Source organism: Lampetra planeri, chromosome 23 (genome assembly GCF_965212315.1).
Source record: "Lampetra planeri chromosome 23, kcLamPlan1.2.h2, whole genome shotgun sequence".
NCBI classification, from domain to species: domain Eukaryota; kingdom Metazoa; phylum Chordata; class Hyperoartia; order Petromyzontiformes; family Petromyzontidae; genus Lampetra; species Lampetra planeri.
Window position 1 is genome coordinate 4788758 of NC_136129.1, and position 26518 is coordinate 4815275.

At 52.4% G+C, this 26518-nt stretch overlaps 1 protein-coding gene across 4 annotated transcripts in view; it reads right to left on the reverse strand.

Annotated features, from left to right (window-relative positions):
• SMCHD1 (structural maintenance of chromosomes flexible hinge domain containing 1) overlaps window positions 1–26518 on the reverse strand; it is a 102758-nt gene that overhangs the window by 67599 nt on the left and 8641 nt on the right. For 3 of the 4 annotated variants that reach the window (XR_013587260.1, XR_013587261.1, XM_078604836.1), the window contains exons 3-15: window positions 23160–23330; window positions 21528–21607; window positions 19293–19426; window positions 17862–17976; window positions 16871–16990; window positions 16009–16175; window positions 13780–13879; window positions 13121–13337; window positions 12533–12656; window positions 11881–12064; window positions 10957–11151; window positions 2190–2303; window positions 473–579 (exon numbers count right to left, since the gene is read on the reverse strand). Coding sequence is in view for 2 of the 4 variants with exons in the window: in XM_078604836.1 (XP_078460962.1) it covers window positions 473–579; window positions 2190–2303; window positions 10957–11151; window positions 11881–12064; window positions 12533–12656; window positions 13121–13337; window positions 13780–13879; window positions 16009–16175; window positions 16871–16990; window positions 17862–17976; window positions 19293–19426; window positions 21528–21607; window positions 23160–23330 (1828 nt within the window). In the remaining 2 variants the exon portion in view is untranslated. The remainder of the gene's footprint in view (window positions 1–472; window positions 580–2189; window positions 2304–10956; window positions 11152–11880; window positions 12065–12532; window positions 12657–13120; window positions 13338–13779; window positions 13880–16008; window positions 16176–16870; window positions 16991–17861; window positions 17977–19292; window positions 19427–21527; window positions 21608–23159; window positions 23331–26518) is intronic. The other variant, XM_078604837.1, reaches the window with a different exon arrangement.

The following is a 26518-nucleotide window of genomic DNA, read 5'->3' on the forward strand; positions in this document are numbered from 1 at the left end:
GTCTCAACCCAAGACAATGCCCATCCAGAGTGTATTTGGCCTACTCTCCTACACTAGCCCGGACATCTTGAAGTAGCCACATTTTACCCTAGTGCACCCGATCAGCCAATCGACTAACTGGAGTATGCTCATTTATACTGCTGAGTGGACAGAGGCGGGAAGGGATTTAGGAAGCTTGCCCCACTGTTTCAACTACCACGCCGGGAGATGGAATCGAACTGGCAACCTCTGGATTGCAACTCCAGCGTGTTGACCGTTACACTACAGGCAGCAACCCCCTGTGCGGGAGTCCCCCACTCAAAATGTAAGTATCCAGGCAATGTACCGAGTCAAATACACTATTTAAATAACTAAAAATTGCCTGTTAATTACATACAATGACCACACCTGAGATTTTCCAAGTCAAACAGAGGAAACGGAGCAAGCAAAAGCTCGTGTGAGGGTGTAGCCGGATAAAGAGGGCACCACCCACTTTGCCATTTCGTCATCGATGCACTTCTTGATCTGCGAGATCGACGCTGTACGGTCGAGCTTAGACAGCGGCACGACCCGCAGCTCACTGTACAACTCACGCGGCTCCTGCGAGAGACAGCGACACACGCACCTGTCACAACAAAAGCCGCCACTCGCCACCAAACTGATAAAGTCACCAAGCCGCTTGTGCCATGCAAGGTGCATTTTTTGAGGCACAGCCATCATGGCCACGCACATGCGTACCCTCTCCTAGCAGCGGGGAGCACCCTGCGTCTCCACAAATTATATTTGTAAATATTTTCTGCTCAAATAATTACAAGCCGCTCCTCGGTCACTGAGGGTCAGCCAAGCAGTGCCCACTTGACTGCAAACATGTCGGCGATTGCTTAAGAAACAATAGAATAAAAGCATTCAAAGCATTCTGCGTCTTCACCCACATTCTACGCAGGTGAACAATGAACACGTGATTATAGCCCAATTTCTGTATGTTTGGAATTATTTATGATTTAATTTAATCTGGGCCACCCCTCCCCCCAATTACCCCAGATTATGGAGGCTTCACTGTACCACTGTGGAGGTTTTCACTGTTCTGTGCAGCTCTCCGACGTATTTTCCGGTTTTACCGTGCGCTGTATGGCACGATGTCCAACGTTTTGCTCCAGGTGCTGGCAGCTTGTTCGACATGTGAACTAATTTTAATGGAAAGTTAACTAAGATCACCATTGGTACCTCATTTGCCAGTAAAAAATATGATAATTGTTTTTTTACCCTTTTATCTGGCAACAAAACTGACACCTTTTTTTACGAGGAGTCATGTTTGCATAAACCACAATACCAACCCATGTGAGACTAGGCTCTAAGGAAAGCTGGCTCGGGTGTGGACCAATCAACTTCAAGGACAGTGCATACATTATCAGAGTTATGTTTTTTGTTTGCATTATGACTGCAGGTATTGTGGTCTATGCAAACATGACTCCTCATAAAAAAGGTGCCAGTTTTGTTGCCAGATAAAATGGTAAAAAAACTATTATTAACTAAGATCGTGACACTCGTATTGCGGGTGTGTTGACCGTAAAATACATGCCCTGTCTGCTTCACAGAGGAGGGAAAAGATTCCGTGACGTCATTTGAAAAAAGGAGTAGTAGGCAACGTGTTCCAGCATCGCTATCGTAATTTTCCAAAATCGAGTAACTCACAAATTACATAATCGGAATAACCAATAGCAACGTTGCCCCCCTTACTGGCGGATCATGGCCTACTTTCAGGCCGGTACTCTGTTCATCTTGATCTACAAGCAGCCATTAGGACCCCTAGAATAAACTATCTATTTTTATTTTACCAGCCAAGGCCCACTGAGTTATAGAGCTTTTTTGCAGAAGCGGCCTGGCCACAAATGATAGCTCTACGAAGTGGCTTATTGTCATGTGGAAATTTATAGCAGCCAAATACTCTAAACGCGTGTTTATAAATGTGGAGGGATAAACCAGGGGACACGGAGAAAATTGCACGCATCTACAGGCATTAGGGTTGGGATCGAACCCACGTCCCCCTGTATACCAGGCGAGGTAGTTAACAACTCGCTACCGCATCACCCCTGACTGCATTACAAGAGCATTTATTATGTTACGATAGCAATATACTCATTATGCAAGTCTTGTTTCATTGAGAGTATACCGGTCGGCATGCGTGAGGAACAGAAGCTGCACTTGCTCACCTGCGAGATCTCCATCTCCCCGCCCGTGGCGTACACGTCCTTCTCGTGGTCGCCATACAGTAGGAAGCGCTGGATTTTACCGTAGTAAATGGGCTGTGTTTTAATAGTCTTCACCTGCCGACCACACACAAACGCGCATGTGTATATGAACACACACGTACCAACAAAGGTCCGTCGTACAGCCATGCAAGACTGTCGGGGCAAGTCTTGTTCGCGGGTGTCTATTAAGGCCTAAATGCTGCGTGAAGGGGTGGTGTGGGCAGCACACCACAGCAGGTCAATTTTGTCTCCCCAGTACTGATGTTGACGGACTGCAAAGTTGAGGTTGAATCGACCGAGAGAAAACCCTCACGTGTGATGGCAACACTATTCCATACATATGAAGTATTGGAAAATGACGGCAGGAAACTCCTTGACGGGAACACACTTCTTTTATTAAATCTTGACTCGTAACAATACAACGCGTGGCCTCTCTTCTCACAATGCGCTTCTCTTGACTCTGGATTCTGTGCTGCCGGCTCTCTGTGCCTCGTGTAGACTCCGCGCCTCGGCTACACTCCTCTCTCGCCTCGTGTAGACTCTGCGCCTCTGCTACACTCTCCACTCGCCTCGTGTAGACTTTGCATCTCCCTCTGGCTACACCGTATGCATACTCGGCTCGTGTAGACCTTTCTCTCTCGCTGGCTACACCGTATGCATACTCGGCTCGTGTAGACCTTTCTCTCTCGCTGGCTACACACTATACATTACTCAGCTCGTGTAGACCTTTCTCTCTCGCTGGCTACACACTATACATTACTCAGCTCGTGTAGACCTTTCTCTCTCGCTGGCTACACACTATACATTACTCAGCTCGTGTAGACCTTTCTCTCTCGCTGGCTACACACTATACATTACTCAGCTCGTGTAGACCTTCTCTCTCTCGCTGGCTACACACTATACCTTACTCTCTCTCCCTCTCCATTACTCTCCTCTCCGGGCTCTATCTCTGCACCTTCGTCTTCATTCTTAGATGGTTCCACTTCTGCCCCCTGCTCCTCTGTGCATCACCTTATATACCCCTTCTTCCCGGGAGACGGAGCGGATGCGGACCTCAACGTCGGCACCGCTCCTCAGTTACCCAATCCCCACGCGCTATCCCTACGATCCGGTTCCGCTCAGCGCGTGTTTCCACTCCCCGACCAATCACACCGCGCTGCTACCCGATCACTCCCTCTGGGCGCGTCACCGGCACACAGCCAATCAGCAGCACTACCCCCACCCGCGCACTGACGCCTGCTCCTCCCCGTCAGCGCGCGTCACCACACACACCCCCGTACATACGCGCTGGCACACGACATATACACCCAGCGCGTATCACCACTACATCACCCCCTCCCACATACCTCGCAGCCGGCCCGGCTGCTAACAACAACCAACCGCGACGATAAAACGACAACCAACAAAAAAAAACCCCGTAACCCCCCGAGTGTGCCCCGTAACATAACACAACAACAACAACAAGAATAACTATGTACAGATTGACAATGAACCCGAAAAGTCAACAATAACACGATACGAGCAAATTCGAAACGAACGCGCCCCACGTCCCTGCGACTACACGCAGTGACGAGGCGCTCCAACTGCCCCGACTCCTCACGAGGCAGGTCATGCAAAGTAGCACGACCTGGCGCGAGTCCGTCTGGCTGGTCCATCGTATGGGGCGGGACACTGACGACCGTCCGGCGGTTCCGGCTGCTCCAGACGGCGCGGAACGGGCCTGAAAGGGCCGGCCCCGCCGCGGAGATCCGGCCGCCGGTGATCGGCAGCTGTCAGTTCCGAGACACCTGGGAGCAGATCAGGCGAAGATACGTGTGGATCAGGCAGAGACATTTCCCCCTCTGGGTCGCCGGTCACGTCACACGCCCGGCCATCACGACACAAGGGGAGGCCATATGGAGGCGAGAACGGTTTCAGTCGGGAGGGGTGAACGTACCACCGGCGCTTTCCCCACTTTATCTGAACGCACTGGGGCCGTGCAACGCGCACGACCTCCACGGGTCCCCTCCACGGTCTCAACAATTTAGGCGACGTAGCCAAGGGTGCCTGAGGGCAATGCAGCCAGGCCCTGTCACCTGGTTTCCATTCGTGCATGGACACCTTCCGTGCCCGCAACCGTTCATTAGCAATTTGGCGAGCCCGCGAATTAAGCTGCGCGGCCTCCCTTGCCTCTGTCAGCTTGTGAATATTAAACTTAATATGTTCTGCCAAATTAGAATTAGTTCGTGGAGCGGACAGGCCAAGTTGCGTTTCTATTGGCGGGTCAGCTTCCCGACCGTACATCAAATAGAATGGGGAAAACCCCGTAGCTGCATGGGGGGCCATTCTATACGCGGCAAGGACTCCCGGGACCTGCAGGTCCCAATCTACATGTGCCTCGCACACCTGCTGGCACAGCATGGAAGTCAAGGTTTTGTGGAGTCTCTCCACCATCCCGTCAGTCTGCGGGTGGTACGGGGAGGTACGCACCTTCTTGGTCCCCAACAGATCGCACACCTCTTGCAACAATTTACTCGAAAAATTTTTACCTTGGTCGGTCAGCAGGCGTTCGGGAGCCCCCTTGTCCAGGACATAGCCCTGGACGAAGGCATCCGTCACAGCCGCTGCCGACTGGTTAGCGAGAGGCCACGCCATAGGCCATCGGGTAAAGTATTCGACCCCCACTAACAAATATTTATTCCCTCTCGGCGTGACTGGGAAGGGCCCCAAAATATCGAGTGCAACGAGCTCGTTGGTACGCGAGACCTGAATAGATTGCAGCGGTGGATTAGCTGCCACGGCCGGTGGTTTACGCCTGGCGCACTCAACGCACCCCTTCAGAATATGCACCACATCACTTCCCATTCCCGGCCAGTAATAGTCACGCTGAAGCAGGGCAAGCGTCTTATTAACTCCCAAGTGCAAGAGGCGTTCGTGTGCCGCCAAGACAACCCTCCCCCTCACAGCGGAAGGCACCACGAGTGCGTTCCGCCGGGACAAACTGTCCCATTTCAATAACACGCCCCGCTCAAGTACATAGGAGCCGGTACGCTCCTGGTCCCCCTCGGGACCCCCAACCTTGCGGCGCAACGCTAGCAGCGAGCTGTCCGCCATCTGGAGGCGGCCCCATTCGCTGAGCGACAGCGAGAGCAGCGAGTCCCGACCCTGAGAGGCAGTGGAATCATCCCCGATCGGTGCGCCCGCTGTCGCAGCCAGTGCCCCCATCTCCCCCGCAAGCGTCGGTTTACAGCGCGCCGATCCCGACAAACACGCGCATTCATCACAAGGCAACAACCGCGACAAGCAATCGGCATTCGTGTGTCGCAACCCCTTACGGTACGTAGTCGTAAACTGATAGTCCTGGAGGACTTCCAACCAACGCGACAACTGGCCCGAGGGCTGGGCGACCCTCAATGAATACTGTAGCGCCGCGTGGTCCGTTCGGACTGTAAAGTGACGACCATAAAGATATGGCCTAAACTGCTGCACAAAAAAAACAATGGCAAGCAGCTCGCGACGGGTGACACAGTAGCGCTGCTCCGCCGGAGACAACACCCTACTACCGTAGGCGACAACTCTTTCGACACCCCCAACGACTTGGGATAGCACCCCCCCAATGCCCGTGTTGCTAGCATCCGTGTCCAGCAAAAAGGGACTGGCAAAATCGGGATAACACAAGGGTGGGGCACCCACCAAGGCGTCCCGGAGGGAGCGAAACGCGGCCTCCTCCTCCGGTCCCCATTTGAACTTCACTCCCTTCGCCGTTAGAGCGTGCAAGGGTTTTGCAATAGTGGCGAAGTGCTCAACGAACCGCCGATAATAAGAAGCAAACCCGATGAAACTACGCACGTCAGAAACGGACGTAGGTGTCGGCCACGAACCGACACAATCCGTCTTCGCGGGATCGGTGGAGATCCCCGAAGAATCGACAATGTGACCCAAGTATCTAACGGACCTACGAAGGAGGTGACATTTGGCCGGTTTAAATTTCAACTTAGCCGATCGCATTCGCAAGAACACCCCTCTCAATCGCCGGAGGTGTTCCTCAAACGTTTTACTGAAAACAATGACATCGTCCATATAAATCAAGCATGTATCCCACTGCAAGCCCGACAAAACCAGCTCCATAAGTCGCTGAAACGTCGCTGGAGAGGAGTGAAGTCCCATGGGTAACCGGTTAAACTGGAACAGCCCCCCTGGAGTCCGAAATGCTGTCTTAGGTTTCGACTCTTCGTCGAGCGGCAACTGCCAAAACCCCGATAACAAATCAAGAGTCGAAAAATATCGCGCACCAGACAATGCATCGAGGGACTCATCCATCCTGGGGAGCGGATACGCGTCAGCCACAGAGATCTTATTCAGGCGACGGAAATCAACGCAGAATCGCAGGGACCCGTCCTGCTTCTTAACCAGCACAATAGGCGCTCCCCACGGGCTAGAGGAGGGCGAAATAATATCGGCTTCTAGCATATCGTTAACAGCCGACTGAACATGTTCCTTCTCCACGGGACTCAGTCGGAAGGGATTTAGCCTGACCGGCGCCGCATCGCCCGTTTCAATGTGATGGTGCAACAAATCCGTGCACCCAATGTCATACTTATGTTTACTGAATACATCAGAGAATTCAATGAGCAACTCGCGCAGCGCACCCACCTGCGCCGCCGACAAATCGTCCGAGGCGGCACATAACGAATGGACCCACTCAAGGTCTTCCCTTGGCTCAACGTTCCGCGCGGGGCTCGAGCCCACCTGCGCAACCAACCCATCATCCCCAGGGACCTGCGCCGCGTGAGCCAGCACGGTGCCCTGCGGAATGATAGCTGGTCGCGACCCCGCGTTCAAAACCATCACAAACGGATCCCTGTCAGCCCGCACCAAAGTGTGAGCCACCGATAAATCAAGACCCCCGACAGCCTTGTTAGAAGGACCCAAAAGCATACTCTGTCCCGAAGCCTCCCTCACCCATGGTTTCCGCAACCGGAGGGGAATCAACATCTGTGAACCCGGGGGCACTTGCACTGTCTGCGTCGCCACCGCTTGTATCGTAGCGCACGCCGTCCGAATGTCAGTAGGGCCCGTCAAAAATGAAATCCGGCGACCCGATGGCAGTTCAATGCATCGTTGATCGATAAGAATTTTAATGGGCATTTTAGCCAAAAAGTCAGTGCCCAAAAGACACGGAACTGCCAACGAAGACGAAACGAAAACGGGTCCCGACAATTTGATATCTCCAATGCAAATGGACGCCCTAACCTGACCGATAATGCCCAACGATCCCCCGTTAGCGGCGTAAAATGGCACATCCACTGGAAGCAGCGGACGACATTGGACCGGAAGAATATTATAAATGAGGTCCGATATAATAGTTGCCGATGCCCCCGTGTCCACTAACACCCTAATCTCAACCCCATCAATAGATCCCGTAACAACGGACGAACCCGCCGAAGCAGCCACAATTCTATGCCCCAATTCCGCCCATTCAATGTCTCCCTGGTCCCGGCCGAACCCCCCTCGCCGAACCGAATCCCCGAACCTTAACCGGCCCTCCTCCGCCGCAACGCGGCGTCCCATGTGTGCCGAATAAACAGGCCGAGCGTGTGAGGTGCCGCGACTTGCCGGGGATTGTAGAGATGACTTGGGCTCTCGGTCGTCGTCCAGCCGAGCTCCCATGGCGCGCTGCCGCGGAGCGCGGCACCCGGACGCCACGTGGCCCCGGAGGCCGCAGTTATAGCACGTGACGAGGGTCGGAGTAGATCTTGGTTGCTCCGACTTTCGGCCCGATCGCAGAGGCGACCGGGCCCCCGGCCTCCAGTCCCCTGGTCGTCCCGTGGCGAACGCCTCCTCTCGTGGGCTGACGACTTGGGGTTCGGCGACCACCAAACCCGGGGCTGCGACGACAGCAGCGTTGCAACCAACGCCTTGCTTCCGTTGTAGGGCCTCGTGCGCTTGAATACTCGTGGCGACTCTCAAAGAAGAAATATCAATCTCGTCAGCTGTGTTGATAGGGACCCCCAGGTCCTGCGCCAACTTGAGCAGCTGCTCCAAAACCATCGCGTCTTGGCCCTCCTCGTCCATCCGAGGGAACGCAGCATCAGCAAGAGCCAGCAACGCCGTGCGATAGGCCAGCGCGGTCTCTGTGGCCGTTTTCCGTCTTGCGTAGAACTGATGGCGGCACGTAGAGGGAGGCCCGTAGACCCTGGCCAACAACCCCAGCGCATCCTTCAGCGTGGAGCGGTCCGACTTCCGTGCAGCCCTGAAGGCCGCGAGCGCATCGTCGTCCAGCATGGCGGGCAATGCCCGCAGCGCCGTAGCATCGGACCACGCTGACATCTCTTGATGGGCCAAAAACCTTCGCTGAAATTGGCCCCAGTCTCCGCCTTCCGCCTTGAAGGCTGACAACGTGGGCAGGCGCTGCTGAAAAATGAAGTCATCCGCCTCGTGGTTCCTCTCCGCCTGTCCGTCGGTGTCTAAGATGGTGGCTCCAGCAGCAGACGTAAGATGGCGGACCCCCTCGCGCGCTGATGACGTCGATGCGCGCGCTTGGGAACCCACCACCACGTGGCGCTCGCCGTTCCCGCCAAAAGTAGGCCCAGGCGCAATGGCGGGAATCCCCCATTCGTTTTGGCGGGAATCTGCGGGGCGACCTTGTAAAATGTCCCCCACCGTCCCCGCTCCTCCCGACGAGCTGATCTCCGCCAAGATGGACGCGGCGGCGAGCAGCAGCTCCGCCAGTCGGGAGTGCGCCTCACGAAGCCCGGCGTCTGTCCCCGGTCGCTCGGCCGGCGCCGTCGACGGACCCTGCAGCGTGGGCAAGTCCTCTTCCTCACCCCCCGCCACCAGCGGCCCCGAGTCGTCCAGGTCTTCCTCGCGGTCAATCCCGTGGGTCCTACGGGTCTTCCTCGTCTCCATACTTGGAAGCCCGTTTCACTTCTGACGCCAGATGAAGTATTGGAAAATGACGGCAGGAAACTCCTTGACGGGAACACACTTCTTTTATTAAATCTTGACTCGTAACAATACAACGCGTGGCCTCTCTTCTCACAATGCGCTTCTCTTGACTCTGGATTCTGTGCTGCCGGCTCTCTGTGCCTCGTGTAGACTCCGCGCCTCGGCTACACTCCTCTCTCGCCTCGTGTAGACTCTGCGCCTCTGCTACACTCTCCACTCGCCTCGTGTAGACTTTGCATCTCCCTCTGGCTACACCGTATGCATACTCGGCTCGTGTAGACCTTTCTCTCTCGCTGGCTACACCGTATGCATACTCGGCTCGTGTAGACCTTTCTCTCTCGCTGGCTACACACTATACATTACTCAGCTCGTGTAGACCTTTCTCTCTCGCTGGCTACACACTATACATTACTCAGCTCGTGTAGACCTTTCTCTCTCGCTGGCTACACACTATACATTACTCAGCTCGTGTAGACCTTTCTCTCTCGCTGGCTACACACTATACATTACTCAGCTCGTGTAGACCTTCTCTCTCTCGCTGGCTACACACTATACCTTACTCTCTCTCCCTCTCCATTACTCTCCTCTCCGGGCTCTATCTCTGCACCTTCGTCTTCATTCTTAGATGGTTCCACTTCTGCCCCCTGCTCCTCTGTGCATCACCTTATATACCCCTTCTTCCCGGGAGACGGAGCGGATGCGGACCTCAACGTCGGCACCGCTCCTCAGTTACCCAATCCCCACGCGCTATCCCTACGATCCGGTTCCGCTCAGCGCGTGTTTCCACTCCCCGACCAATCACACCGCGCTGCTACCCGATCACTCCCTCTGGGCGCGTCACCGGCACACAGCCAATCAGCAGCACTACCCCCACCCGCGCACTGACGCCTGCTCCTCCCCGTCAGCGCGCGTCACCACACACACCCCCGTACATACGCGCTGGCACACGACATATACACCCAGCGCGTATCACCACTACACATATACAGTAAAACCTTGGATTGCGAGTAACTTGGTCTGCGAGTGTTTTCCAAGTTGAGCAAATTTTTTTAAGTAAATATTAATTTCATAAACGAGCGATGTCTTGCAATACGAGTACTACTGTAGTACGTACAGTATACGCTTTGTCTGCAGAGCATCACGTGATCACAACTTAGCCGATGGTTCTTCTCTCTCTCGCTGCGGGATTGTGGGTAATGGTCTCCCATGCTCGGTCTCAGTCGGCGTGCCTCACTCGTATAGTCAACATCCGTGCGAGCGTAGACTGTTTACTATAGTGTTGTGACCACGAGTGTGTGCGTAAGCATTTTTTTATTTTGTGTCCAAGTGTAGTGACTGTTCTTTAGTAACTGTCCTGCAAGTGAAAGTCGTCCTACACAATAACCCTCCTCTCCTCTCTCTCGTCTCCCTCACACCAGCCACGATTAAATTGCATTAATACATTTTATTACTCTATATTAAATTTAAATAATAAAAATATAAAAAGGTATTTTGTATTAATCATTTTTATATGAATACAGTATTTTTGGGTTGTGGAAAAAATCACGTGTTTCCATTATTTCTTATGGGGAAATTCGCTGTGATATACGAGTGCTTTGGATTACGAACACGTTTCCGGAACGAATTATGCTCGCAATCCAAGGTTTTACTGTCGCCGTCTCCTGGTGGGCCAGGGTATGGCACCTCCCCGAAACCCACGAGAACGAAGTTTCGCAATTTTTGTGCAAAGCCACCACCGGCTGCCACTACCGCGAGGTCACATCACCGCACCCCTCTCCCCCCCTGCTCGTACTATGCTTACCAGGTCGCCGGTGTTGAAGAGGCGTCCATCCCACTCAATGCGCGAGAACACGGCCCAGGGCGTCTGCATGCGCTTGGGCACGTCGGAGCGTGTCAATGTGCAGCAGAAGCCCGAAAACTTCACCTGCTTGTCGTAGCGCTCATGGCAATCCCTGAGCCACTGCAGGAACTCGCGCTCAATGCGAGCTCGCTGCTCCTGAGAGCGCAAAAGTGGGCGGGGGGGGGGGTGGTCAGGGTGCAGGATGGTGAGTGAAAATGAGGGAGAAGTGGATAGAATGATGTAGACCGTGGCAGAGAGGGAGTGTGGGGGGAGAGAGATGCGATGGAAAGGTTGAGTGAGAGCGTGAGAAAATGAGTGAGGGCGAGCAAGAGAGAAATAGAGTGAGAGAGGAGAGACCAAAAGACACAAGCGATAATGAAATGGGAAGGGAATGGCGAGAAAGCGTGTGAGAGAGAGAGGCGCAGTGTGACAGCGTGGTGAGGGAGAGTGAAGAGCGATGGAGAGCACATATAACACTGCCTCCAAACTCTGGAGACTTGAACCGGCCGGCCACCGGCAGCTTTCTTTCACAAGGAAGGAAACATCATGCATACATAGAAGCATTTAATTTGAAGGACGACGCAGACAGATACCTGTTCAGAAGCCGCCGTCTGGGCAATACCCTTTTCCATTTCGGCAAACGGTCCTTTTTGTATTGGTTCATGTTTCCAAGTTTTGTGCAATAACATTTTGATCAGCGTGCCCGGTGGTTTTCATTTGGGCAAGTCGCTAATGGCAACACAACTTTTTACTAAAGTTTCGTTCATATCGGATCATATTTAGGAGGGTAATAGTAGTGACTCCCCCGACCGCCCCCCCCGCCCGCCCATAAACACTTAACAAAAATCTGCGTTGTGAACGGAATGGCGCAGTGGGCGGCGGTACCTGTCCATTCACGAGGCGTGTGAAGATGGTGTCCTTGCTCTTGAGTCGGATTGCCAAGTCCATGAAGGTCAGCTTGTTGGTGCTCACTTGCAGCCGATCGTTGGAGAAGAGGCAGCCCGAGATGCGGTTGTAGCACTCGGGGGGAACGGAGCCATACTTTTTCGGCCGCTCGCACCATTCAAAGCTGCCGGGGATGGGGGGCATGGCGACAACGGGAGGCAACAGGATGACGGACAATGCTGTGGACGTGCAACGGTGTAACCTCTACGATGTGCGGCAATCGGAGTTGTGGCCAGGAGATGGCAGTGCTGAGTGTCGTCCGAACGTGTAAGTGATTGGTTTTCTCCGGGTTCTGCCATTTCCTCCCCAAATGAAGCCAAACCCTCATTAATGGAATTGGCTGAGCATCCAAATAAAGTGGGACACTCTGTCACTGTGTGCTGTCACATTGTGGTGCCTCCATGTCACAATGTGGTGTCGCCATGTGGCCGTGTAGCATCTCTGTGTGGTGTCACCGTGTGGTAATGTTGTGTAGTATTCCCATGTGGTGTCTCTGTGTGATGTCTCCGTGCGTGGTATTGCTGTGTTATGTTGTCATGCGGCGTCTCCCGTGTTCATATCGCCATCGCCTTGTGGTATTGTCAGCGCTCACTCCTGGATTGTGGTGTAGGGGATGAGCCGCCCGTTCCAGTAGCACTCAAACATGGGACGCTTGCTCTGTGGAGTTGGGTTCAGCATGAATACATCGTAATCCTCCTCGTCCATGAGCGGCTCGTCTGCACCACACGGCGGGGGGTGGATGGAGAGAAAATGGGGATGCACAGGGAAAAGCAGGCAGAGGTGAGATGTGGAGAGATCAAGTGTATGCACGGGGAGGAGATAGGGTTGCACAGGATGGGATACATGGGCAGAGAACAATGGGATGACAGCAGAGAGAACAATGGGATGAAGGTGGATAGAACAATGGGATGAAGGCGGAGACAACAATGGATGAAGGGGGAGAGAACAATGGGATTAAGGTGGAGAAAACAATAGGATGAATGGGAAGAGAACAATGGGATGAATTGGGATATAACAGGATGAACAGGGAGACGATGGGATGAATGCAGAGACCAATGGGATGAATGGGGAGAAAACACTGTGGCCGTGTGGGGAGGGAATAATGAAATGCGTTGTAGCAAGCGGTAAGGCACTCTGCAGCACTGACAGTGATACCGCTAAGACACTACATGGCACTCACTGCGGGTTAAGGCGATGTCCTTGGGGTACGTTTCGTGGTCGTACAGGAACGGGTGGTAGCGGATCACGCCCTCGATGGAGGATCCCAAGTTACCGGACTCGCGCGCGCGGAACTCGAAGGTATCGCACGCCGTGCGGACATACTGCGTCTGCATGTCATCCGTCACCTCGCGCAGGTTCACCACCTTGAGCGCGCGCTGCCGCTCATACAGAGCAATCTGTGGCGGTGGCAGCAGCAGCGACGGCCGTCATCAACACCGCCGCCCAACACCACCAATAACCATGAGCAACAGAAATAACAGCAGCAGAAGCATCACTATCAACAGCACTGCCACTACCATCAGTAGTAGCAGCAACAGCTGCATCATCGACACAAGCACCATCACTTCTACTACCAGTGCCATTAATACCAACAGCATGAATTACACTGGCACCATCACCTCCAGCCACCAATGCTACCAGCACCACCAACCACCACCAGCAGAAACGATAGTAGACACCAGCACCATCACCTCCCACACCATTACTACCAGCGCCACAAACCACCACCAGCAGCAGCAACAACAGCAACTGTGGCAAATTTCATAAACCGCAGCAGTATAAAAGTGTGGGTGCTCTGCAAGGCGCCCGCATTTGCGTGGGATTGCGCAGAGCACTCGCCTTGATGTTGATGTTGGAGGCCACGTGGCGCTTGGCAGCCAACTTGGCAGTGGGCAGCTCATTGCCACGGGAACCGTGGATGTAGTAGTGGTAGATGTGTCTGCACACGGACAGCAAGCGGGCACAGCACCGGCAATCACACGCCCTGCTGTGCTGGGCTACGTTGGTATCCGGAAAGAACCATGTTTCCAGACAGCGCGATCGGAAACACCGATTCGTGTGTTGGGATCTAGGCTTCGCCCAAATGATCATGGCAAAGTGCACGTTCCAGCCTGTTTGGAAATCTACTGCTCGATGAGGGGCTTGCCACACCGTGCGGGAAATGGTGGTTATTTAGACACGATTTACGACACCGATCGTTGCGGGTTTGTTGAAGGCAGGGAGCATTGGCACAGGAGCATAAAAGTACGGTCCAACAAGCGATGTTGCCGCATTGTCTTGCGCTACCTTCCATGTGGCCCTGCAGCCTATGAGACGTGTTATAAAATTGTACATCGGACGATTATTATTTGAAATGAACTGGGTTATTGTAAGTGGTTGTGAAATTTTGATGACAGTAGAACAAGTTGCGACTGATAAGGAGGGGTTGGGATAGGCTTGGTTGTAGCTGGCAGACGACAGAAAGCTGGCATCATTCGATTGGGAAGACAAAGGGGGTCGGCCAGGGGCAGGAGCCAGTGTGTGTGTGTGAACGGTGTGTCAAATCCATCTGTTTCATGCGAGATATCAAACGATCTGGGAAATAGGGTTGGCTTTTGTCATTGTGTATTATGAATCAATCATATACAGGTACTAGCTTTGCTACCCGGCTTCGCCCGGGACTTGGATTCTTGTCCAGGATTCATTTCATATTATTCCCTTATATTTCACCGAAAAAACCCTGAAAAATAATTATGCTTGCAAGATAGAAAAAAGCCGAAACAAATCAATTTAACTAAATCGGATGTTTTTCACTCAAGGAAATTAAACCTTAACCCACTTATACGCAAGGTCGGTTTAGGCAACTCGGGAAGGGAATGACGTGACGAGCTGAAAATAGTCGCATTCCCTTAGAAATTCCAGACAGCGTAAGCCGTGCAAATGTCATGACCTCAGAGCTCAGCGTTCGAGAGTTTTTGCTGCTTCACACAAACAGATGTATTTTCCGCTTTATATTTAATAGCGAGCTGAAAATAGTCAAGACAGCTACGCCGCGCATTTGTGCGGAAGGAGGGTTTGGGGGGGGGGGGGTGTGACGTCAGCAGGCACACTGCGTATCGCTGCCGCATGCGGGTGACATCACAGATGTGACGTCAACGCTCACTTGCCGTGCAAAATATATGCATTATTGCGCCCACCCCCCCCCACCCCAAAATACAAAAGTCTATTTTTATACTGTATGCATTATGTACAGTCTGGAAGCTACCCACATACCAAATTTCAAGTTTGGTGCATGTCGGGAAGTATGCTAAACATTTCTAACAGACACACATTCACACATTTCTCTTTTATAAATAGATACCTAGGTCAACAAAGTAGATGCGTTCCATGATGTCACTTTGTTATCAGAAACTTCTTTACTAGAGGTAGATGTAACATGGGAGACATTGGGATGCGTATCAGGACCTCAGAGAAGGGGGGTATAGAATAGGAAACCATTGCTGCTTAATCGCCTTCACTTTGTCCGCTTGGTTTTTAAAATGGTCTTTAAGGTGGACTGCGCCAACCCGAAGGAACGCACCACATCACTTTTCATCTCTCCCGCCTCTACTCTCCTTTACGATCTGCATTTTTGTTTCCGAAGAGATGGATTTCCGCCGCGCTTCTTTCCCAGTAAGGCCACTCGCACTCGATTGTCAGTTGGATGACATAATGGGGGTAAGTTAAGTTACTTTATCACTGAAAAAAACACGATCGCATTTGACCAAAATGGGCCAAGTGAGGGAGACTTGTGAAGCTTTTTGCCGATTGGCTCCTGATAATGAACAGCACAGAAACCCCACTCGATTGTATTTATAGGACACGCGGAGCATTTAAAGCTTCACCCTTTTCAATTGATTTTCACCATTTCTGAAGATATTTTTTAGATCATTGCATAGTAAGGGGAGCCCTCAACAGCCAACTTCGTAATACAGGAGCTTCGTTCCCAGATGATTTGTTAACCGAGGTATTACTGTTCCTAAACAAATCAAATAGGGACAGGTGTGGGGAAAGAGGAGAGAAGCCGAGGGGGGGAGGGGGGGTACGCACGCGAGCTGGCGCGTCCACGTGTGGAAGGACGCCTTGAGGTAGTGGATGTGCGGCAGTGCAATGCCCGTCACCACCACGTTGGTAAAGCTGGGCTTGCCCTTCTCCTCTGCGATCAGGCTCCGCAGAAAGTGGTCATCGTCGGCGCTCACGTGGGATGAGTCGCCCGGCTGTGCGAGCACATACGGCAACGCGCACACACGCACACGTTCAGGGCGACTCGGGGATGCAGTGGCATAGATCGGATGTGAATCTAGGCAGCCGCCTGTGAATAAGCTGTTCTTCTTAGGTTCTTTCGGTAAAGCCACGCAGAAAGTAAAATAAAATAAAAACAAAAATCACGACGTTTCGGAGGCAACACAAGTCTCCGTCATCAGGTGGGACCGTCACAGCCAGATTAGCTGTATCAAGTGAGGCAATGATTCAAGATGTAATCCCTTAATGATGACGGAGACTTGTGTTGCCTCCGAAACGTCGTGATTTTTGTTTTTATTTTATTTTACTTTCTGCGTGGCTTTACCGAAAGAACCTAAGAAGATGATTCCTTGCAGTCACGAAAGCTTCAAATCTAGAATAAGCTGTTCTCAAGTGTATGCAAGTTGATGATCTCAGCACAGTCACCAATGACCACACAAAGAAACCATAAGCTCATATAGAGACCGGCAGACTCGGTTAGAGCCCAGTGGACTCGTATGTAGAAACTTAAGGCTCACAGACTCAGAGAGATCCACGGGGTCACAGAGAGCAGTAAAATCATAGTTTTAATTAAACTGGGCTTTTAAAGCCCATAGTGTGGATGGCCTTAACTTTGTCTGTGGCTCCATGCCCCCTACGCTTGTGTCTGTCAGTGCGGTGCTCTCCCCACCATGCGGTTGCGGATGTAGCTGCTGTAGATGGCCTCATTGCTGCGCTCCTTCCTCTCAAAGTCCTCCTTGGAGAGGCACAGCTCATGCACGTCCGTGGAGCTGGCTGCCTTGCTGATCATCTGCAAGCCATGGCCACAGCCGGTTGTTGTCCAGTTCCCGCCGCTTACAATACACGTTCTTCACGTCACACCAAACTCTTTTGAGATGTTCAGTATATAAAAAAGACAAAGATCCCCCATCTAGCCTTGACAGTCTGTTGGAGCAGGTGCTGTTGGCAAGTGTCGCCTATGAAAGCTGGCACGGCACACGAGGGGGTGGGCGGCCGGCACCAAGCCTGGCTGCCTTTCACTCCCGAGTGGCTTTATTTACACATCGCACCAGGTACTCATTTGCGGCTAAGTCGACCTAGGGAAGGTCCACAACTGGTTCAGAAAATCATCACTGGTCTTGGCCATGAGCGTGAATCGAACTCGGGTCAGCGGGTTTGTACTGCAGTGCAATAATCGTGGCACTTCCCAGGATATCCTTGCGGAGTCTTGTGACTCTTTTTCAGCAAGGTCCTGCCAAGTTTTCACAGCAATTTAGCAAATTTGGTCCATGACACTAGCACACAATTAGGGCCTACTCTTGCAAATGACGTCATACATCTTTAACATCCACTGTGAAGCAGACGGCGCATGTTCTTGCAGTTACTACACTCACAGCAATAACCGGGGCGGTCGCTGGATTCGAACCGTAAACACCTCTGCAACAAGCGACTGATGTGTATGCATTTATGCTGAACTTCTTTCGCGCCGGTCATAGCCAACCGTGCTAATCGGAGGTGCGGGGGAAGGACAACAAACTAAAGACAAAAAGGACCCTTGCGTACCCCGACTAGTTTTGGCAGTGGGCTGTAACCTCTCACGATCCAGCAATGGAATAATCCACCTAGCACCTGCTGGACTCTAATTTCAGGTTGAGCGGACCCAGGGGAGGCCCTCGGCTCACCCGTGTGCAGTGTCCAATGTAAAAGACGGCTTGTTTGCCTCCGACGCCGAAGCAGGAGATGTCGCTGTTGATGCTGCGCGTCACCTCCACCGGGGGCTTGTAGCCCGAGCCACCACTGCACGGCGATACAAAGACAGCAGACGCGGGTCAGCACACCGTACTCGCAACGCAGAGGTCGCAGGGTCAACTTCCTGGCCTCGGCCATCGAAACAATGACCGAGTTTCTTAAATTGGTCCTCAACCCACCCTACCGCCTCTGTGAACCCGGCAGTATATAAATGGGTTGCACCACAGCAAGTCAATCAGCAGGTCTCGTGGTATAAAGTGTGTGTGTACACCACAGCTCTTCCAAGACATCTGGTCAGGATGTAAGATTAGGTCATCTGCCCTCTTACTGGAGGGGTTCTCTATAGGTCCCTCTAGTGGAGGCCCATCTGCCAGCAAAGGCATGATCAATTAATGCCGGGCTGCATGTTTACCTAAACCTAATACACTACAATGTGTATATAAACCGTCTGAATGTCACCGGGTCTCAAGGTGCTGTATCGAACAGTGGGCTTGTTGATTTTTCAGAGAAGCAGTTGTATGTATAGACGCTAGTCTCGGGCTCTCTGAACATGAATGTAACACGGATGACGCACAACACTTACAAGGCGAATGCTGTTTGCTTTGTTGCTTGCACCTGCCATTCTTACATCTCTATTAAAGTGACAGCCACTGTAATAGGCCCCCATGAGAGTATATATAAGCAGAACTCCGTTTCGTGTCTCCGCATAGATAAACAAATGATTTTGCTGTGAAAATCCAGAGACCGATGGACTGAATTTGTAATTATTTATAACAGGAGAGAGCTCTGCTTGCATATGATTTTACCCATAATGTTTTACAACAACGCAGAAGAAGTTTCTGTATTTGAGGGACTCTTGAGAAAATAAACGTAGCCCGGCTAACACATAACATCTACAATGTAAAAGCTATTTGCGTGAATGACTTGCACCTGCCAAACATACATCTCTATTAAATTAACAGCCACTACAACAGATCACTATTAGAGTAGGTAGCGAGCGGTTACTTCAGTGAGCCTCTCTAAACGTAGCTCGGTTAAAACACATCGCTGACAAGTGGTGCGGTGGCGAGGCGCGGGAGACATGGCACGGGGAAAGGTGAGGCGTGGGGTGAGGCACGGCGTGAGGTGAGGTGTTGGGACGAGGCATGGGCTACGGGTCCCGTTGCATGGCACAAGACAAGAAGTGAGGGCTGTGGGGCTCTGGGCAAAGAGAGGGACGTGGGGCAAGGCAAAGTGCGGGGTGAGGTGAGGTGAGGTGAGACGCGGGGGTGAGGTGAGGCGAGGCGAGGCGAGGCGAGGCGCAGGAGCACGGGGCAAGGAGCGAGGGGTGCGGGGCGAGGGGAGGGGCGTGGGGCGAGGCTCACTCGCTGGCGTCGGGGTCATGTCGCGTGAACTTGGAGAGCCGGTAGACGGCCCAGTTGTTGAGCTGCCGGGGCGTCATGCCGCAACCGTTGTCTGTTACCACCACGGCCGGCCGGCCCTGCGTCTCGTCAAACAGCTGGCGGAGCAGAAGGAGCAGAGCAGGAGAGGGCGGTGGGGGGGGGGCAGAGGAGGAATGAACAGACGGCAAGGTCAGGGTGAGGAGGAAGCGACACGGTTTTGCGAGCTAATTTAAGAGGCATGCATGCAACGATTAAAATCCCACGCACTGGTCAAGTCAGGACCACAGTTCAATGAAAAATAACAAATTACCTATATTTCTTAGGAGTATAACAATGCATCAATTCACCGGTTGTTAATTATTATTTGAGTTGAGAATGCAAGCATAGAAGTACATGTGTACGAATCAATGTTTATCATTATGTCACATGGATTGGAACGGTGTGATCCTGAAGTGGCTGCAGGGTTTCTGAGAACCAATCACATATCATGTATAGTTTGCTCTACAGCCCATGTCAATCCACTGCTGGATAACGGCCTTCCCTATAGGTCGCAACTGAAATAGCAAACTATAATAATATACAGCATCATGGAATACATGGAAATACAATAATTAAAAACTGCAACATTTTACTCAAGAATATACTCAAAATAACAACTGACACAGTGTGCAAGTAATATACGCAAGTAGAATGTATGTACAGTCCCCATATCTCCGAGGCGTGTTCACAGTTTCAACTAAATTGGTTAAATCGCGCCATCGCTTGTTTAAAACTTAATTTCTTCTCTTGCACAATGACAAAACGGATCGGATACATCTGTAGAGTAGAGATGTACGCAGTGCGCACAGTTGAGCGGGTGCAATCGGGGACGAGCAGGTGTGCGCGTTGAGGCATGAGGTTGGCGCCGGTGAGGCGGGAGATGGGGGCGATGATAAGGGTTTAATGAGTGCGACAAGCGCTTAAGTGGGGAGCACGTGAGGACTCGGAATGAGGAGGGGTATATAAGCGTGAGTGCGACGAGTTGTTCGGGGACCAAGAGAGAAGACATCTCGCCGCTGTCCCTCAAGCCGTCAACGGGACCTCGCCCCTCACGCCGTCGCCGGGCGGGTGTTGGCTGAACCTCCAGCCCGGGACAAACGGGTGAGTAGGTACGGGGCAGCGTAGCGAGATAGGAGAGAGTAGGTGGGGTGTGGGGTAGATGAGAGTGGGTAGAAAGGAGGAAGCGGTTTGTGTGTGGTGACAGTGAGAGGCAGTCATAGGTGTGCCTACAACTGGTGAGAGAGTAGAATTAATTAAGTGTAAGCAGGTGACTTGTTACTCCGTGTCAGTGCGAGTAATTTAATACACTACACATCAATAAAGTCGGTAATCCTAATAACTAAGCTTGCCTCCTTCTTATTCTCATTGGAGAGTGGGAGTGTGCAGTATCCTGTTTGAACTCGATGAAGGGTAAGTGTAAAAACTAGCACCATTAATTATAATAAGCTGATATGGCCAGGGAAAAAACAATTTCACAAACTGTTTTTTACAGATTTTTGTAGTGCAGTGTCACTATTTGTAGAGAAAAAAAACATTTAGGATGCAACAGAGGCAATAAATTATTAACTCGCACAACGATTTTATAAGCTGTCATGATTCAGAATCGTGGTCGCATTCAAAAAGCCTTTCTTTTACGTCTCATTTTTACGTTCTTGTTTGTAATATTTCTCAATTTCCTGTGCGGTTTAATCGGCCCTTTACCCTATTTGTAACATGACCAATATAGTTTCCGTAAGTCGTACATAGGTGTGCTATTCATAGGGGGTTCGAGGTTGGAGGGCATACGGTTGACCATATTTCACCACACCGGTCAGTGCGGGTTGGCGAATGGAACATATTTTTGTCTCTTGTCTAGCGAATAACTTTGTCTATGTCCTCTAAGCTGGGTGGAGACACCAAAATGCGCCACTCTTGCAAACACCTGATGACACTGGTTGTTATCTCCAGCAAAACGTCAAACAAAATTGCCAATATAATTTGCTTCCTTTTCAACGAAACTGGTCTGCTGAAAAACTAAACCAACTAGCAAGTTTGCCCATGTGACAACTCGAATTGCTTGCCCTGATTGACAGCCCTGATTGACATGACCACACAATCTAACCCAACATAATCCAATTGTGAATAGTGATGTTGGTCGTGCAAGCCTTTGTATGAAATGATGCATCACGTCCCTCTTACCAGGCGGACGACTATCTCCCTCGCTGAATTTCCTGCCGTGGCCGCCAACGCATTGTCTATGAGCTCAGCGAAGGCGTACGCTGCAAAGAAAAGACAAAAACAAAGATCCGCCTATATCATTTTAAACGGAATGTTGGGGCAAGCGCTGTTAGCGGACACCTAGGAAGGCCAACAGCACACGAGGGGGTGGGTAGCCAGCATCACGCCTGACTGCCTTTGTCTCTCTTGTGACAATGTTGACACTCATTTGAGGCCAAGTCTAAAATGAGTACCGCACCTCGGGGATGCCCAAGATCGGTTAAGATAATCGTCACTGGCGTTGGCCGTGAGTGGGAATCGAACTCGGGTAGTAGCAGGGTTCATAGCCAAGTGCACTAAGAGGCCATTCATTTAGTACGCACGCATGGAGGGGGGAGGGGAGGTTAACCCAAATGCATACGCTTGCGTATGGGGGGTCTACTGACAATGTACGTACGCATAGGAAACGGGGGGGGGGGGGGTGAAGCCTCGATAATAATTTGTCTACATTGGCCTTCAAATGAGCCACAGTTCAGTTTCTTCAGCTGTCAGACAAATACTACCAGGAGAAGTGGGACTGTGGGAGAGGTGTCACTTGTATGCCACCGTACCCCGGACTGATAGCTATCACGCAGCTCAGCAAAATAAGTGTCCAGGGTACACAACTTAATTCTTTAATGCAGCCGGCGGTGGACGATCTGTTTGCTTAAACACGTTAATAGTATTCATCCTTGATCATTATATGGGCAAGTGCGGTTAGCGAGCATCTTTGAAGGTACGCAAGGGGGCACGCCAACTCGCCTTTGTCTCCCCAGTGGTGATATTGGTACACTGCAGTAGATGTTCATTTAAGGTTGTGTAACCCTTTGGGTGACCCCAGGAATGGCTCAGATAACAGCCACTGATGTTACCCGTGGCCGGGAATCGAACTCACTCGCCGAGTTTGTAACGAGCGAACCACTATGCCACCGCACACACAAGCAGTGTTATTAACGAATGTGTGGAGTTTTTTTGTTCCACACAGTAGAGGGCAGCAATTTCTCACCCACTGTCACAGAGTACTGTTTGATGCATGGACAAAGCAATATTTTTAATTCTCAGATCTCCAATTTAGCCAAATTCAGTACAGAATAAAATTTAATGCGATTTTTTTGTGTGTGTATTGGGGGACACGCAGAGACCATCAACTCATTACAACTGAGAACCCGGTTTAACCAAAAGCAGCAGGAACCTATATTTAACGAGAGGATCTCAGCAGTGCCGGTTCAATGCTCTAACCTCAAGCCACCTGGTGACTTCTGTAAAATGCTGTTTTTGTGTTAAATGCAGCAAAAAAAGTGGCTTAAAAAGCAGAATGCTGCAGCATCACCAACAGCACAGCAGCACCACCAAAACCATCAAAAGTGACTGTGACAGTAGCAACAGTAGCAGAATCAGTAACAGCAAAAGCAACAAAAGTAGCGGTAGCAGCGGCAACAGCAAAAGCAGTAACAACAACACTATGTATGTTGAACTTCATTCGTACCGAACGTAGCCAAATGCGCTAATCAACCACAGCCTAACCAACAAGAGCCATAGCAGCAACAGCAGCAGCAGGAGGCGGCGGCAACTCACGCAGTGGGTTCTGCCCCTCGCTGGCGTAGTACTCGTACATGCCGCTCTTCACCAGAGTGTCGTAGTGCGGTAGAAAGTCGATGCGCTCGCACGCCTGTGCAGGGAGCTCCTGCTCCACGGAGGAGAGCACGTAGAGCGTGAGGTCACCGTGGCAGCCCAGCACGCCCTGCTCTGCAGGGGGGGCGGGGGAGGGGCACACGTGAAACGGGCGCATGGACGCACGAGTGACACACATACACGTGCGTGCACACATGTCGGCGCGCAGTCACCGACACCGCCAATAACAACTGGCCAACGGTGGCAGTGAGAGACGATGTCACACGCCCCGCAATGCGCTCCATCGTCGCGATTCGGGGGTTGCCGATTCCACACACTGATCGGTTTCACGGCGCTTTCCTCGAAATACAAGGTGAAAGGTAGAGGTGCAGCCCTGCGTTTTTTCTTTCTCACAACACAACTGGCGGAAGGGCCTCCACCAGAGAGAGTTCTAGAGGGTGTTTTTGGCCTACGGTCCAAGGCTGGCCAGACGGGTTGGAAGAGGTGGGGGGTACCCACATTTTACCCCACCACATGCAACTGGTGTACCCATTTGTCCTGCTGAGTGGACAGAGGTGGGGGAATTTAAGAAACTTACACCATTGGTTTAACTAAAAGCTGCCCATTGTTGCGTGGTGGTGCACCCTAGTGTAATAAGAGCCTATGTCCGGCTCACGTGGTGATCGGCTCTGCCGGTCCTGCTTTACAGCCAATGGGGGGAGAGCCTGGGAGCATGGCCCTGGCGTGATCGAGGGGTGCCAGCTAGGGTGATTGGTTCTGCTGGTGTTGGCCTCAGCCAATGGGAAGACAAGTCAGGGGCGTGGTCCCAGGAGTTGATGGGGAATCTAGAAGATTCGGCGCAGGCTACCAAGGATTGGCTGGAGCGTACCACGTGACCCAGGCATTAAATAAGGGGAGAGATGAACGACACGTGGTCAGACAAAGAACGAAGGAAGAGAGGGGCCACGCGCGAGCTGGGCTCCGAGTGCCACGTGGCGGTGCGTCTCTTGTGGTCTGTCTGCCCACTTCCCGTTGCCTGCCAGCAGCGGGGAGTACTTGTGAACTGGAATAAATAAAAGGACCGATTCCACAAGTCGTCTCCAAGAGTATTATTACACTAGTACATCAGTTTTCTTAACAGAACCATGTTAAATATTGACTTAAAGCTTTGGTGACTGCAGGAATTCATATTCTTTGGGTCTTTATTTGTATATTGTTTTTATTTTTTCTATCGACGTGACTTTACCGAAAGACCCAAATAATAAGAACCATATTTCCATGGAGACTAAATATAGCCCATTCACAGGTTGTCATGTTATTTCATATTGTTTTAATCCACCTGCGCCGTCCTCGGACGACGATGATGACCCGCTCAGCCAAGACTTGACGGACCCGGTTGCCGCGACCGTGGCTGGCTCAACCAAAGGACCGGACAAGGACATCGGCGCGGAGCTGTCTTCGTCTCCGGCCGCGGAAGACGGTTGGCGGCGGCTGGCGGAGCAGATTGATTCTCTTCAAGCTATTCTGCTAAACCTCGTCATGATGGTCGCCTCGTCTGCGGCGCCGGTGCCACCGCAGGAAACGCTGCCGAGTGGAAGCAACCAGGGCTCCTATCAGGCGGTCTCGGAAGGACTGGCCGCCATCACAACCACGGCGGGCGCCACGTGGTGCGAAATCGCCATTTTGGGCGCGGTCGCGAGCGCGCCACCCGATGCCGCCATTTTGTCCGAACCGCGTGGCGCACGCCTGGGGGAGGCGGCATCGCTCAAGGATGGCGGCGCTCGCCGCAGCCATCGCCTACCCAACATTAAATAATTCATCGCGGGCGGCGACTGAAATGCGTTTACTTGGCGGTTCGAATCCGCTTTCCATTCAGTGAAGTGGACGGAGGCGTTAGAAGCCTTACCTACATTGCTGGACGACGTTTCGTTGGCAGTGGTCCGATCTATTCCCTCGGAAAAGAAAAAAACGCTGAAAGACGCATTTGCCGGGATGGCGGAAATTTACGAACCACCGTCTGACGCTCAGAGGAAGTTCATGCATTGGCGCCGGGGGCCAACGAATCTCCACTCGCCTTTTGCGGGGCGCTCGCGATGGCCGCCTACCCCGACTCCACGGCCGACTTACTCGACCCTTTGATTCTAGCTAAGATGCTGGAGTTGTCTAAGGAAATGGACATCTCGCTACCGGTGTGCGGCCACGAACCGTTGACATCCCGATGGGCCGCTAGGTGCCTCGACGCAAAGGTCAACTTGCGTCGGTGGAAGCAGATGGCCGCCTGGACGGGGGACCCCGCCAAGGATGGAGAACCGGTTGGCTGGGCGCCTTCTCGCGTCGTCCATTTTCCGGACGACGATGGCGACGGGGATCTGGCTGTTGCCACGCCTCGCTGGGTGCTGCGACGGGGGTCCATGGGGCGTCGGGAGGGTGCCCCGACGCCGCGTGGTAATGCCGAGGGGGCCTCCCGGCCTGCGGGGATGACGTGCTTCAAGTGTGGACGGATGGGCCACTTCGCGCGCGACTGCCGGAGTCGTCCCCGTCCTCCTCCGTCGTTCCCGTCCTCCTCCGTCATTCCCGTCCTCCTCCGTCGTCCGTGACTCCACCTTCGGAGTCGCCTACATGGTCGGACCGTATCCCTGGCCAGGCAAGTCGGCGCGCATCGGACACCCGGCATGTACTGACACCTCATGTATCTTCCGGCGCACTAAATGTTCCTTCGGTTCGCGACGCGCATGATGCTGCTTGGGGTCCGCCGCGTACGGTCACTCAGCGGAGGAGGTTGGCGCGCCGTGTCGTCGCGGCCTCGTCGGAGTCCTCCACCGTACCGGGTACTATACAGGGGGTGGACGTACGGATTTTGGTCGATACCGGGCGTTGGCGACTATTATATCCGACGTCATCTTCCACCTCCTGTTTATCCCGGCTTCACGGGTGCGACCGGCTTTTGACGCGTGTATTGCTGCTAATAGAGAGTATGGGTATCATCGGACAGGTGGAAGTTCATATCGCCATTGGTAGTGTAGCCGCATCGGGGACGGTTTTTATTTCATCATCGTTAGCGGTGCCCTGTATGTTGGGCACCGACTTCCTTCGTAGGATGCCCATCAAGATCCTTGTGGATCAAGGCTGTTTGGAACTGCCGGAGGGCCGGAAAATGTTTTTTTTGCCGTCACCGCTGGGTCGCCCATTGCCGTGCCTTGCCGTGCAAGCGATTGCGGACGTCACGGTAGAGGTTCCATCTGGCGCACACATGCTCATACCCTTACGTTATTGAAAACAGTTGGGGGAAGTCTGTCCCCGTCTAACTCCGTCGCCAAGAGTTT